This window comes from Cucurbita moschata, unplaced genomic scaffold (genome assembly GCF_002738365.1).
Source record: "Cucurbita moschata cultivar Rifu unplaced genomic scaffold, Cmos_1.0 Cmo_Scf00012, whole genome shotgun sequence".
Lineage (NCBI taxonomy): Eukaryota > Viridiplantae > Streptophyta > Magnoliopsida > Cucurbitales > Cucurbitaceae > Cucurbita > Cucurbita moschata.
In genome coordinates, this window is record NW_019268528.1 from 716,594 (window position 1) to 729,129 (window position 12,536).

General features: G+C 37.8%; 3 protein-coding genes across 3 annotated transcripts; 2 read left to right on the forward strand and 1 right to left on the reverse strand.

The window, feature by feature from the left end:
• Nucleotides 1-605: 605 nt before the first annotated feature.
• LOC111450363 lies at nt 606-4,411 on the forward strand. The gene is made up of 8 exons (XM_023090443.1): nt 606-733; nt 818-946; nt 1,494-1,609; nt 1,950-2,031; nt 2,631-2,690; nt 2,772-2,879; nt 3,712-3,757; nt 3,965-4,411. Exons 1-8 carry the CDS (start codon nt 659-661, stop codon nt 4,174-4,176), a joined length of 828 nt encoding a protein of 275 aa, XP_022946211.1. The 5' UTR covers nt 606-658; the 3' UTR covers nt 4,177-4,411.
• Nucleotides 4,412-5,211: 800 nt separating this feature from the next.
• LOC111450368 (uncharacterized protein At2g34160-like) lies at nt 5,212-7,679 on the forward strand. The gene is made up of 5 exons (XM_023090448.1): nt 5,212-5,511; nt 5,595-5,643; nt 6,742-6,804; nt 6,883-6,947; nt 7,366-7,679. Exons 1-5 carry the CDS (start codon nt 5,392-5,394, stop codon nt 7,462-7,464), a joined length of 396 nt encoding a protein of 131 aa, XP_022946216.1. The 5' UTR covers nt 5,212-5,391; the 3' UTR covers nt 7,465-7,679.
• Nucleotides 7,680-7,947: 268 nt separating this feature from the next.
• On the reverse strand, nt 7,948-12,030 carry LOC111450367 (signal peptidase complex catalytic subunit SEC11C-like). The gene is made up of 8 exons (XM_023090446.1): nt 11,826-12,030; nt 10,511-10,623; nt 9,614-9,685; nt 9,337-9,372; nt 9,195-9,240; nt 9,020-9,107; nt 8,243-8,300; nt 7,948-8,151 (listed from the first exon to the last, which is right to left on the reverse strand). The coding sequence occupies exons 1-8, from the start codon at nt 11,902-11,904 to the stop codon at nt 8,101-8,103; spliced, it is 543 nt and encodes a 180-aa protein (XP_022946214.1). The 5' UTR covers nt 11,905-12,030; the 3' UTR covers nt 7,948-8,100.
• Between the last annotated feature and the right edge of the window lie 506 nt (nt 12,031-12,536).

The window sequence follows — 12,536 nt, forward strand, 5'->3', positions numbered from 1 at the left end:
TGAGGGCAAAAGGGGGTTTTCACAATTGGTGGGTTTTTTTTCCAATTAATTTGGAGATCAATAATTAATAAAAAGATAATTGATATTTTGCTACATTATACTTTATATTATATAAACATTTTTTTAGATGAAGAAAAGAATTTTAGAGATTTTATATGCATTTATTAATTTAAAATAATTGATATCTTTATCAAAGTAATTTAATATAAAGTTCTATTATTATGACATTTAATAATTTATTTAACAAAATCTAATAATGGATGAAGTAATATAATTTTAATTAGTGTGTTATTTATTATAATTATTATTTTATGGTTGAAAAGTGACATAATTATTTCTTTATTTAATAAATATAATAGTGTAAGCTATGTAGCTTATATTATAAAGTTCATAATAATATTAAAACTAAGCAATGAAAGTTGCATTATTTTGGGATTAATTAATTGACTTTATGATAAATATGTAACAGTTTAATGAAGCTCTAAAAAATTGTGACCCGGCCCATAATGGGCATGGGCAAATTTGGAATTGCACGGTCCGGTCCGGTCCGGTCTTTGTATGACAATATAACCGGAAACATAAACCGACTCAATCAGACCGGGATGCGAGCCAGACACAAACCTCACGGGAAGGCCACTGCTTCACAAGGAAGACGAAGATGCTCAGGCCGCCGTTTGCAAAGCGCTTATGGAATCCCACAGCACGCAGTGTTCTGCTTCGTTTCAGTCAATATGTAATTAGTTTCTCCATTTGAATCTTCTGTTCTACGGTTTTCTCTTTCATTTTTTGTTTCTCTGATTTGTATTGGTCTCTTTAGAGGGAGCTTCATAGCAGAAATCGGAAAGCCATGGAGTTGATCTCCAAAGGATGGAGTGCTTTGAAGGAAGTGGATAGAGTTATTGATTACTGCGAGCTCAATGATCGCCGTCTCATCCCGCTTCTTCGGGTAATTGCTTTGAATTACACCTTGTTTCTATTCTTCTCTTCCCAAATCGCTGAAATAATCGTTACGATACTTTATTACATTGCTAAGAAATCATGTAACTAATTACTAATGCTTACTGATTACTGAGATGGATTTATGTGGAAAACAGTGTCTGAATGCTTGATGTTTATGAAATTTCCTTGGATGTTTTCAGGATTTACTGAAAATTTAGAGGCCTCAAGTTCAAATTCAATGCCATTTCAGTTCTTTCATAATTAATATTTGTTCATAGTAGATTAGTCCTATCCTAGCTGATTACGTCGAAAACTTGAGCTTTTGGGTTATCATCTTATGCTGCAGTTGAACAATTTGGTATTTGTGTCTGAATTAAAGAAATGTATGCCATTGTCCAGAAGCTAATGGGATGGCCTTCATAGAACAGCAGGCATCTTTGCTTTTATTACTTTGGTTTTGGCTGCATTTTCTACATACTTTCTCTGTTTTCTTTTAGTAATTGGGATTACTCTTCTCACGAGATGGACGTTGTTTCCCATTGCAAATGTTTCAGACAGCGAAGGAAAACTTTGAATTGGCTCTTGAAGTTGATAATTCTAATACCCATGCTAGATATTGGTTGTCAAAATTGCATTTGAAGTATCACGTCCCAGGGGGATGTAAAGCTGTGTAAGTGAACCTTGTACTTCTTTTCTTGAACGATGCATTCGTTACTTGGGATAACTGCTGTAGTTCTTGAGTTTTGTGTTTCAAGCGTTATGGCTGTAATGTTTCGAAGGTAAGTGATAGGTCGGCATGGGAAAGAAATTCAGTATGACTCTTTCGAAACATCTACTTTCATTTGTTCATTGTCTGTTTCAAATCTCAGAAAATATGAAGTAGACGGATTCATTTGTCTTCAAGTTTTTTGTATTTATTTTGTACCACTGTGTGGCCATGTCTATTATATGGCTGCTGGTTTTTTGCTCAGGGACATGTTTTAGTCTCTTTTTCTTCTTTGTTGTAACAGGGGAGCTGCATTGTTGGTTGAAGCAGCAGATATGGGCGATCCAGATGCACAATATGAACTCGGTTGTCGTCTGAGAGTTGAGGTGAAACTGCTAATTTTTGTTGCTAGTGAATGCATTGTCCAATCCATAAATAAGAGCAAAGTTTTGGACCTTATTTAAAAAAGAAACGGTGAGATCCCACATCGGTTGGAGAGGGAAACGAAGTATTCTTTATAAGGGTGTGGAAACCTCTTCCTACCAAACGCATTTTAAAAACCGTGAGGCTAACAATGGTACATAACGTGCCGAAACAGACAATATCTGCTAGCGGTGGGCTTGGGTTGTTACAGAAACTTGGTTGAATTGGTCAACTTCTAACTTTTTTTTCTTGGGTTAACTGTGGTTTTGGTTCCACCCCACTAACGAGGCCCATTCACCGAACACTAATTTTGAGAGACATGGAGGATTTTTCTTTTCACCCAAACGTTTGATCAAAAGATTGGACCTAAATCTGGTTAAGTAGGTGCGATGTCACATGCCTAACCATACGAGTTATTCTCATGGCGTTAGGAGTAAATATCGTTTTTTGCCTATTGCTTGTAATCACGTTAGCAAGTTAGGTATTTATTCTTCCATGCTTGTATTTGTTGCCTCATCAACTACTTTGGTTTTTATTTAAGTCGGTGAAATGGTTTGTGCAGAATAAATATGTACAATCAGACCAACAAGCTTTCTATTATCTGGAGAAGGCTGTTGACCAGGTATGACGCCTAATTGCAGGCTCAAAGAGATCACATTTTCAAATTATGCATTAAACCTTACCTGCTCTTGCAATGTTCTAGCTGCATCCAGGTGCACTTTTTCTTTTAGGTGCAGTATATCTGACAGGAGACTGCGTGAAGCAAGATATTGCATCGGCATTATGGTGCTTCCATCGAGCCTCAGAGAAGGTAGTATAATGTATTCCTTTCATCATGATTATAGGCTCTACAATTCAAAAGCTGCATACCTTGGCACTGGGTTGCGGCCTAGTTCCAGGCAAGCATCGTCCGATATTCACCTCACACAGCATGGGCTTTTGTGCAATTACACGTGTGGGCCCTCCTTGATAATATACTTGTGAGATACCACATCGGTTGGGGAGGAGAATGAAGCATTCTTTATAAGGACGTGAAAACCTTTCTCTAGCAGACGCATTTTAAAAACTTTAAGGGAAAGCCCAAAGAGGACAATATTTGCTAGCGGTGGGCGTGAGCCGTTACAAATGATATCAGAGCTAGAATTGGGCGATGTACCAGCGAGGAGGTTGAGCCCTGAAGAGGGTAGACACGAGGCAGTGTGCCAGTAAGGATGTTTGCCCTGAAGGGGGGTGGACACGAGACGATGTGCCATCAAGGACGTTAGGCCCCAAAGCAGGGTGGATTGGAGTGTCCCACATCAATTGGAGGAGGGAACGAGTGCCAGCGAGGACGCTAGGCCCTGAAGGGGGGAGGATTGTGAGATCCCCACATCGGTTGGGGAGGAGAACGAAGCATTCTTTATCAGGGTGGAAACCTCTCCTTAGTAGACGCATTTTAAAAACCTTGAGAGGAAACGCGAAAGGGAAAACCCAAAGAGGACATTATCTGCTAGCGGTGTTTTCTCTTCTATTTTAATCTTTTTATTCCATCACTGTATTAATCATTGGTTTCTTAATTTTCTGTTAGCACACTGTTGGAACATTTATGTTGTAGACAATGACTTTAACTGGCCTAATAACTTCATGGCTTCTCATGTTCGCAGGGTCATGCTGGTGCAGCTATAGCATATGGATCTCTTCTTCTCAAAGGTAAGAATTTCTCTAGCTCCACAGGTTGGTACTAATTCAAAATATTCCATAACGTTATTTAGAAAAAAGCATAAAAACTACATCATGATCTTAGATAGAAAGTTGTGGAGTTCGCATCATATCGATGCATCGAAGTACTAGACGATTAAATAGAGCCAAATTTAGTAGCTACCCCTCATCCTTAGTCCTTTGATATGCATGTCTTAGGCGTTGAAGTACCCGAATCTCTAACGAAATTCAGCTTAAAGAATGGTTCTTCAACCAGAAAGGCTAGAAAGAACCCAGATGGTCCTATGAGTTCAGTTGAGAGGGCTAGAGAACAGTTCAATGCAGCAGCAATCTCAGGGTGTGATCTTGGGCTCAAATGGTTAAACAGACTCGAAAAGGAAGAAAGGAATTTGTCGACCGAATCTGGATGATGCTATTGACATTAATATACACGTTATAGGACCGAGTTACCTCGAACAAATTGGTCTCCTTAAAGAAGAGTTTCTCTTCATATTAGTACATTAAACTTGATTAAAGATATGTATGTTCTTTACTGGCTGATTTATATTATAACCCTCTGTATTTCTTTTGTACAAGTAGGCAAAGTAATTCCTTGATTCATCTGTATCATGATATATAATAAGCATTGGGTAGATTGCTTTGACATCTTCAAAGGTGTTTTTTGCTTTTGATCAAGAGGACACGTTTTTTTTTCTTCTGCTAGTAACCGTCCAGATTTGGTGCTAACAGGTATTATCTTTCCTTAAGCTTCCCCTCAATGTTTTAAAACACGAATGCTAATGAGGGGTTTCTATGTCTTTATAGAAAATGGTTCGTTCCCCTTGCCAACGGTGTGGGATCAGACAATATAATCCACCTCCCTTTGGAGAGTGGAATGAGTGCCAGTGAAGACGTTAGGCCACGAAGGAGTGTGAGATCCCACATCGGTTAGAGAGTAGAGTGAAACATTTTTATAAGAGTATGGAAACCTCTCCCTAGCATACGCGTTTTAAAACTTTGAGGAGAAGTTTGGAAGGGAAAGCCGAAAGAGGATAATACTGTTAGCAATGGGTTTGGGCCGTTACACTTTTTTTCCTCATTTTGGCATAATCAAAAAGCTATAATCGAACCATTTTCTTGAAAAAATAATTCAAATTTGATATTTTAATTGTTGTCGGTCTCTTATACATAAGCAAACAAAATATAAATATAAGTTGAAAAGCACATTGCATTTTAAATAATTATTTTCAAATTTATAAATTATAAACAAAAACATGTATATTTTAGTCATTATATTTACATTAATATTCATTTACATAAATTTTTTTCTTCTAAATTTCAAGCAATACATTTTAAACCCATAATAAATAACCATTTAGAAAGAAAAGAAAAAAAAAATAGTAGCAGAGAAAGAAGGGTATTATTGTACTTTCGCATACACATAAAATAATATAAAATCAAGGAAATGTTAATAGAGAGGAAGTAACAAGAAAAAGATCAGAAATTGTATTGCAGTGTTTTAGGGTTTTGTGTTGCATCAGAAATTGTGTTCCTTTGGCCTCCTCCAATAACCCTAAAAACTAGGGTTTTGGGTTTTGTGTTGCAGTGTTTTAGGGTTTTTGCGAGGTGAAGGAAGGAGGAGCTTGATGGAAGAAATTGTAGAAGGCGTGGATTCCATGAACTTGGGTTCCGATTCGTATAAGAAGAATCGGATTCAGGTCTCCAACACCAAGAAACCTTTGTTCTTCTATGTCAATCTCGCTAAGGTTTGCAATTTCGCTATGTTTCGATTCCATTTGTTCTTATAATGCGTCGTGTTTCTGATTTTTGTTTTCGGTTTTTAATGTAGAGGTACATGCAGCAGCATGATGTGGTCGAACTTTCTGCTCTTGGAATGGGTAATTTTTCTGCTTTATGCTTCCATTTTGTTCTTTAAGCCCTTTACCCGACTAATAGGTCTGTGTAATTGTAATTGATTTGAAGTCTGCCTTAAAAGGACTTTAAATTCTGAGTTACGGGACTATCTGTTCATGATTAAGTAAAGTAATGTGCAATTTGCCATTAGTTTGTTGCCTTTCTTGTTGCCGTTTTGCTCTCAGTCTTCCTTGGATCTGACGACCTTATACTTCTCACATCACAACCTGGGTGCTATGCCACAGTATGCGGATAACTGGGGGGACTTGAGTGGTGTTATTGGAACTAAATGGAATGTGCTGTGAATGATGTTTTGAAAAAGTTTGGAAGATGCATACTGATATTATTTTTGTTAATTTCAAGTTTTTGGATAACTGATAATCACCTGGAATTCTGTATTCATAATGATGAAAATTTGTTGAAAGACTTTCCAGCAGGAGTCATGTGAGATCCTACATCGGTTGGGGAGGAGAATGAAGCATTCTTTATAAGGATGTGGAAACTCCTCCCTAGCAGACGCGTTTAAAAACCTTGAGAGGAATCCTAAAAGGGAAAACCCAAAGATGACAGTATTTGCTAGTGGTGGGCTTGGGCTGTTACTAATGATATCAGAGCCAGACACCGGGCGATGTGCCATCGAGGAGACTGAGCCCCAAAGGGGGTGGACACGAGGCAGTGTGGATTGGGCCCTGAAGGGGGGTGGATTGGGGGTCCCACATTGATTGGAGAAGTGAGCGAGTGCCAGCGAGGACGCTGTGCCCCAAAGAGGATGAATTGTGAGATCCCACATTAGTTGGGGAGGAGAACGAAGCATACTTTATAAGGGTTTGGGAATCTCTCTCTAGTAGATGCGTTTTAAAAACCTTCAGGGGAAGTCCGAAAGGGAAAGTCCAAAACGGACAATATCTGCTAGCGGTGGGCTTGGGCCATTATAAGTCATGTTTGGTTTTTGGTGCATCTTTTATCTATTTTTACCATCCCAATGAATGAACTTTATTGTATTTTTTTTTTGGGACTTACTCATGATTTGTCCATAAAAATTTATCCTTGACTCCATTAATGAACATACCTTTGTTTTGCAGCAATTGCCACAGTTGTCACAGTTGCCGAAATTTTGAAAAACAATGGACTGGCTGTTGAGAAGAGTATGGTTTCTGGCTTCCTCGTTTTCAGATAAGAGTGTATACTTTTGTTCCTTTTAGTGACTAACATCGAGTTTACAGAGATCACAACCTCAACTGTTGATATCAAGGACGACTCAAGAGGCCGACCTGTCCAGAAGGCTAAGGTAAAGATTGCCCCCATGCATATTTAAGATCTCCTAATTGGTAAATACTCGACAAATCCTAACGAGGGGACGTTTACTAGAGAAGGTCAACTTTTGAACCTTCTTCAGTACGTAGGAATTTTTAAAATGGCTGATAGAGTAATCACGGTTCCATTTGCATTCGGACATCAAAATATCGACAAGTCTGGTTTGCAACGTTAACTTGCATGATCTGTGTGTTTTTTTTTTTTTGTACGAAAAAAGAGACCGAGGTCCTAAAAATCTTTTATACATTCATTATTTGTTGGATTTGTTACTTGTTTATGTTGAACAAAAGCGTATTAGTTAGTGTTCTTCTATCACCATGGAACTCAATGAATTTGTTCTTTTCTTTCTCCAAGAGCTTCTTGAACACTGATTGTAACTTTGACCTTGTCAGATCGAGATCTTGCTGGGTAAAACCGAAAACTTCGATGAATTGATGGCAGCTGCTGCCGAGGAAAGGGCGGAGACAGGTGATGCAGATGAGCAAAGTTAAAAGATGAATTACCATTAGCTGTATCTTTTATTTCTGCTATAATTTTTGTTTGTGATGAACCCGATTCTCCATCATTTATTGTAGCTCTCTAGGGGTACTTGAGGAGTTAAGGCACTATTTTTCATAGTCAGTTTGTTCATAGGTTTCGTTTTAGAGATCTTCAAAGTTTCTTTTGGAGTCTTTTGCCATATAGAAAACCAATTTTTGCATCGTTATCTTCTGCTTCCAATCTTTTGGATTTTAGAAGAAACTCTAATTTGTTAACCCTAATTAGTCCGTTTGAAGCACGTGCACGAAAAAACTTAAGGAAAAAGGCCTATAGCACTTGAAGAAAATTTGTATACTCCAATGCAATATTGATTGACGATTGATGTTTTTCGATATTGTTGTGGGGGATGTTCAAATTTGTTGATCAAATTGGTCTTTTTTGCCAAGATCAAAGAGTTTAAGAGCAAATTTAGGAGCTAAGTTTATGAACAGTCCTTTGAAACGTATGTATTACAAGAAGCAATATAGAATTGTTTCTATATTTGATTTCCATATGAAAAACAAATGATCTGAGTAAAGCCATTCTCAAAACGCTTCCTGCCTTTGAAATTGGGTATAAATCAAAGAGTAAAGCCATTCTGATATTCACTAGTCCTTGGAGGTTAAGACCAGCAATCCCATTATACCAATAGTTATGTACTGCAATACCAATAATAACAACAAATAAAAGTTAGTGAACAACAAAATATCAGTCTTTCATTCCATTCTATTTTCAAGTCAAATTTCAAACCTTGATTATAGGCATGTCTGTCATGATAATTGTTGCATATCCAACATATGGCAAGAAACTGCAAAACAAAAACAAAACTCTTCTTTCCTTATTTCTAAACAACACATGAAATTGCTTAATATAGTTAGACTTTGGAAAAATAATGACAAGTACAACCACGAACGCATGCAATTGAGCCCTGAGACAGTTATCGAGGACGATGACTAAGTTAAGTGGGAAAGAATGTCACAATCTGCGATGCAATTGTGCCCAGAAAAAGTCTGACTAATTTAAGTGGGAGAGAATGCCACAACCATACTATAAATATAAAGAGAGTAGGTTGTGACCCTCACATCAAGACAAGTAAAGCGGCAACCCTCTAGAGGCACCCACTTAGTATAACCACGAAGGCATGCGATTGTGGCCCAAGAAAGTCATTGAGGACGATGACTAATTTAAGTGGGGGAGAATGTCACAATCCGCAATGTGATTGTGCCCCGAGAAATTCATGAGGACGATGACTAAGCTAAGTGGAGGAGAATGTCACAATCCGCAATGTGATTGTGCCCCGAGAAATTCATCGAGGACGATGACTAAGCTAAGTGGGGGAGAATGTCACAATCTACGATGCGTTTGTGCCCCGAGAAAGTCATTGAGGACGATGATTAAGTTAAGTAGAGGAGAATATCACAATCATACTATGAAGAGAGTAGGTTGTGACCCTCATGTCGAGACAAGTAAAGCGGCGACCCTCAAGAGGCACCCACGCAGTACAACCACGGAGGCTTGTGAATTTACCCGATGGCTTTCCCCATTAAGTGTTGTCTTTCCAACCAAAGCTGATCCTTAGCGTACAGTAGAATGTCATCAAATTCATTATTGTCACCTGCAGATTTAACACACAAGAAACGAGCAAAGCTCATTGCCAAACATTTAGCGAGAACACTTTATTGTCATGTTTCAGTTCAAGTACCTTTTGTAAGTATGTAAACCTCTCCTGTATCTCTGGTCTCGTGGACCTGACAACAATAACATTTGATGTAAATGTGTTTTGCTTTAAAGAACAAGAATGGTTTCCTGCTAAGCCACTACCAACTTGGTAAAAAAAACGTTACCTTGATTACACGATGAACGATTGGAATGACCTGTCCCTAGCAAATGTTACAAATGGAAATTAGTAGACGATTTACTAATGTGAATACGACGCAAGATATGTTAGGCAAGGAACTTGAACGATGGCTACGAAGTTTAAGACTCGATTAGACGTTAAGAGGTTCATAAAACACAACCGAAGATATAAACATGAAACATTCTTTTATATCCAAGAACTAGCTAAAATCAGTGTAGAAATGTATGATCACACCAGTACATGAAACATGAGAGCAAACTTACCTCAATTTTATACACAACGATCTCCCCTGCACGAATTGGATCTTCATTCATGTGGAGGAAGAGAATGTCGCCCTGCAACAGATAAAACTCCCATAAGAAGCCATAACAAAATTATCATAAGCCTTACCCCATTTATGCTTGGCCACTGTGCATTCTCAGATATGCTATGCTAGCAGCGCTAGGTGAATATAAACCAAAATGAAGCACTATTAGAAGGTTAAATTGGAAATCTAGTCACTCAACCTCGAGATTTGTGACGACCTAAGACCACCGCTAGCAGATATTGTCTTCTTTGAGCTTTCCCTTTTGGGCTTCTCCTCAAGGTTTTAAAACGCGTTTACTAGAGAGAGGTTTCCATGCTCTTATTAGGAATGCTCTGTACCCCTCTCCAACTGATGTGGGATCTCACAATCCACCCCTCTTAAGGGCCCAGCATCCTTGTTGGCACACCGTCCAATATCTGGCTCTAATACCATTTGTAACAGCCCAAGCCCCCCGCTAACAAATATTGTCCTCTTTGGGCTTTCCCTTCTAGGCTTCCCCTCAAGGTTTTAAAACACGTCTGTTACGGAGAGGTTTCCACACCTTTATAAGGAATGGTTCATTCTCCTCTCCAACCAATATGGAATCTCACAATCCACCCTCCTTAGGGGCCCAACATCCTCGCAGGCGCACCACTCGGTGTCTAGCTCTGATACCATTTATAACAGCCCAAGCCTACCGCTAGAAGATATTGTCTGCTTTGAGCCGTTACAAATTTAGTCTCTGAACTTAGACATAAACTTCAAATATATATTTGATAGATCACTTGATTTTTAAAATTTCAAATGCATGGCTAAGAGTTAGGACCAATCTACTTAAGAGAATGAAGTTGATTGTCTTAGAGGATCAGCTCACCCTAGCAAAACCAGGTTCCATACTTTCAGAGAGCACAACCACCACAGGCGACTCACTGCCAGTCCAGCACATCAACCCTTTCCAAATCATCGATGCCATTGAAACGATCAAACCTGATACATTATGATATTGTTCTTAGAGTAAAGGAATGAAGAAGAAAAATACATATTGCAGATGAATACCAGGACTAAGGAGTTAGAATATAAAAACCAAAGCAGCTAAATCATTCTTCTACATTCCTACATGACTAGATGTATGTTCCTTTCAGGGATGAAACGAAGAATAATCGAACTACAACTATAAATTTAGTGCTTGAACTTTGCTTAACTTTTACACTCAGTGTCTATTTAGTTCTAAAGCTTAAAAATCATTTACGTCTCTAAATTTTAAACGATGATTCTTGTAACAGCCCAAGCCCACTGCTAATAGATATTATCCGCTTTGGCCTGTTACATATCATCGTCGGCCTCACAATTTTAAAACACGTCCACTAAGGAGAGGTTTCCACACTTTTATAAGGAATGCTTCGTTCCACTCTCCGGTCAATGTGGGATCCCACAATCCACCCCCTTGGGTGCTAGTGTCCTCACTGACACACCGCGCGGTGTCTAACTCTGATACCATTTGTAACAGCCCAAGTCTACCGCTAGTAGATATTGTCCGCTTTGGCCCGTTACGTATCGCCATCGGCTTCACAATTTTAAAACACATCTATTAGGTAGAAGTTTCCACACCCTTATAAGGAATGCTTTGTTCCTCTCTCCAATCAAAGTGGATCTCACCATTCTATACCACTTTCACCTTGATTCTATACACTTTCACCATTAGCAATGTTACAATCATGAAAGGACGTATCTATTTAACACGACGGGACAAATAGAGATTGGGAGAAAGGAGTAAGTTGGATAAAACAAAATAGAACTGAAAAAGTCAAAATCCTATCCAGTTTAAAGATTGTGATACTGTATTTTATCTAATTGTTCGTTTCTTTCAACCATTGATCTCCAAATCATGTCAAACTAGCATATATATTTGTTCATCATGCGTTCCACATCCATCGTTTCGTTAACTATCACAAATTTAAATTCTGGAGACATTGAAACACATTAGACCAAAATTATAGAAACTAAATGGGAAAATTCATACTACCAATGTCTAAAAATAACTCGCAGTTCTTAAATCATACAATGAAGAACAGTTCAAAACCCCCATCAATTTGAATCATCAAGAAAGATCAAACGAATACTTCCCAGCAGATTGCTCATTTCATGAACAGCAAAATGTAAACAAAATGTTAAAGATTGAATTTACATACCAAAACTGACGGCCTGAGATAGAACCTTCCTGATTTTGATGGATTTGAAAGACTCGATGGTCTCTCCAATCCAACCCATGTCGGCTACTCTCTTCAATTGGGTTTAATGCGATCGATCAATGGAAATGAAAACTGGGTTTTTCTTGATTTTGAAGAACTTCTCTCGAGCTTTTACTATTCGGGATTTCGCGGGTTCAGTCGTCCCGGTTTGCGCAAGCGTCTTGATTTCTATTGACGCCGATGACCAAAGTGGGCCCACCTCATGCACAAAAATAAATATGTAATTAAATTTTTTTTAAAATATATTCTTTTTGGTCCCTAACATTTGATCAAATTCTTATTTAGTCCTTCATTTTACGGCTAATTTAATTTTTAGTTGATTTTTGGGTTTTAAAATATTATACTTTTACCATTTTTATTTTTTTTTAAAAAAAGTTAAAATGTGTTCTTTTAAGCCAATTGTTATTTAATTTTTAAAAGGGTAGGAAGGTAAATGTATTATTCTTTTTTTTTCCTCGAAATTGAGTGGTATTGTTAAAAAATAAATAAAAATTAAAGGGTATTTTTGAAATAAAATATAAATTTAGGAGTATTTTTATTAATTTAGCCCATTTTTATTTAATTTTTATTTGGTACATTTATATTTTTAAAATAATGGGCTGAGTGGATCCAAAAGTACAATTATATGGTCCAAGCCCAAGATCTAAACTG

What these genes read in the sequence shown, in the direction of transcription:
- LOC111450367 (XM_023090446.1), bottom strand. Translation starts at nt 11,904, where the DNA reads ATGGGTTGGATTGGAGAGACCATCGAGTCTTTCAAATCCATCAAAATC. An exon ending in TGGAACCTGGTTTTGCTAGG is followed by an intron (nt 9,686 to 10,510) that starts GTGAGCTGATCC and finishes TATCTGTTGCAG; the next exon opens with GGCGACATTCTCTTCCTCCA. An exon ending in TTAATGGGGAAAGCCATCGG is followed by an intron (nt 8,301 to 9,019) that starts GTAAATTCACAA and finishes TTTGTTTTGCAG; the next exon opens with TTTCTTGCCATATGTTGGAT.
- LOC111450368 (XM_023090448.1), top strand. Translation starts at nt 5,392, where the DNA reads ATGGAAGAAATTGTAGAAGGCGTGGATTCCATGAACTTGGGTTCCGAT. An exon ending in TCTATGTCAATCTCGCTAAG is followed by an intron (nt 5,512 to 5,594) that starts GTTTGCAATTTC and finishes TTTTTAATGTAG; the next exon opens with AGGTACATGCAGCAGCATGA. An exon ending in ACTTTCTGCTCTTGGAATGG is followed by an intron (nt 5,644 to 6,741) that starts GTAATTTTTCTG and finishes TTTGTTTTGCAG; the next exon opens with CAATTGCCACAGTTGTCACA.
- LOC111450363 (XM_023090443.1), top strand. Translation starts at nt 659, where the DNA reads ATGCTCAGGCCGCCGTTTGCAAAGCGCTTATGGAATCCCACAGCACGC. An exon ending in GTTGTCGTCTGAGAGTTGAG is followed by an intron (nt 2,032 to 2,630) that starts GTGAAACTGCTA and finishes TGGTTTGTGCAG; the next exon opens with AATAAATATGTACAATCAGA. An exon ending in TGGAGAAGGCTGTTGACCAG is followed by an intron (nt 2,691 to 2,771) that starts GTATGACGCCTA and finishes GCAATGTTCTAG; the next exon opens with CTGCATCCAGGTGCACTTTT.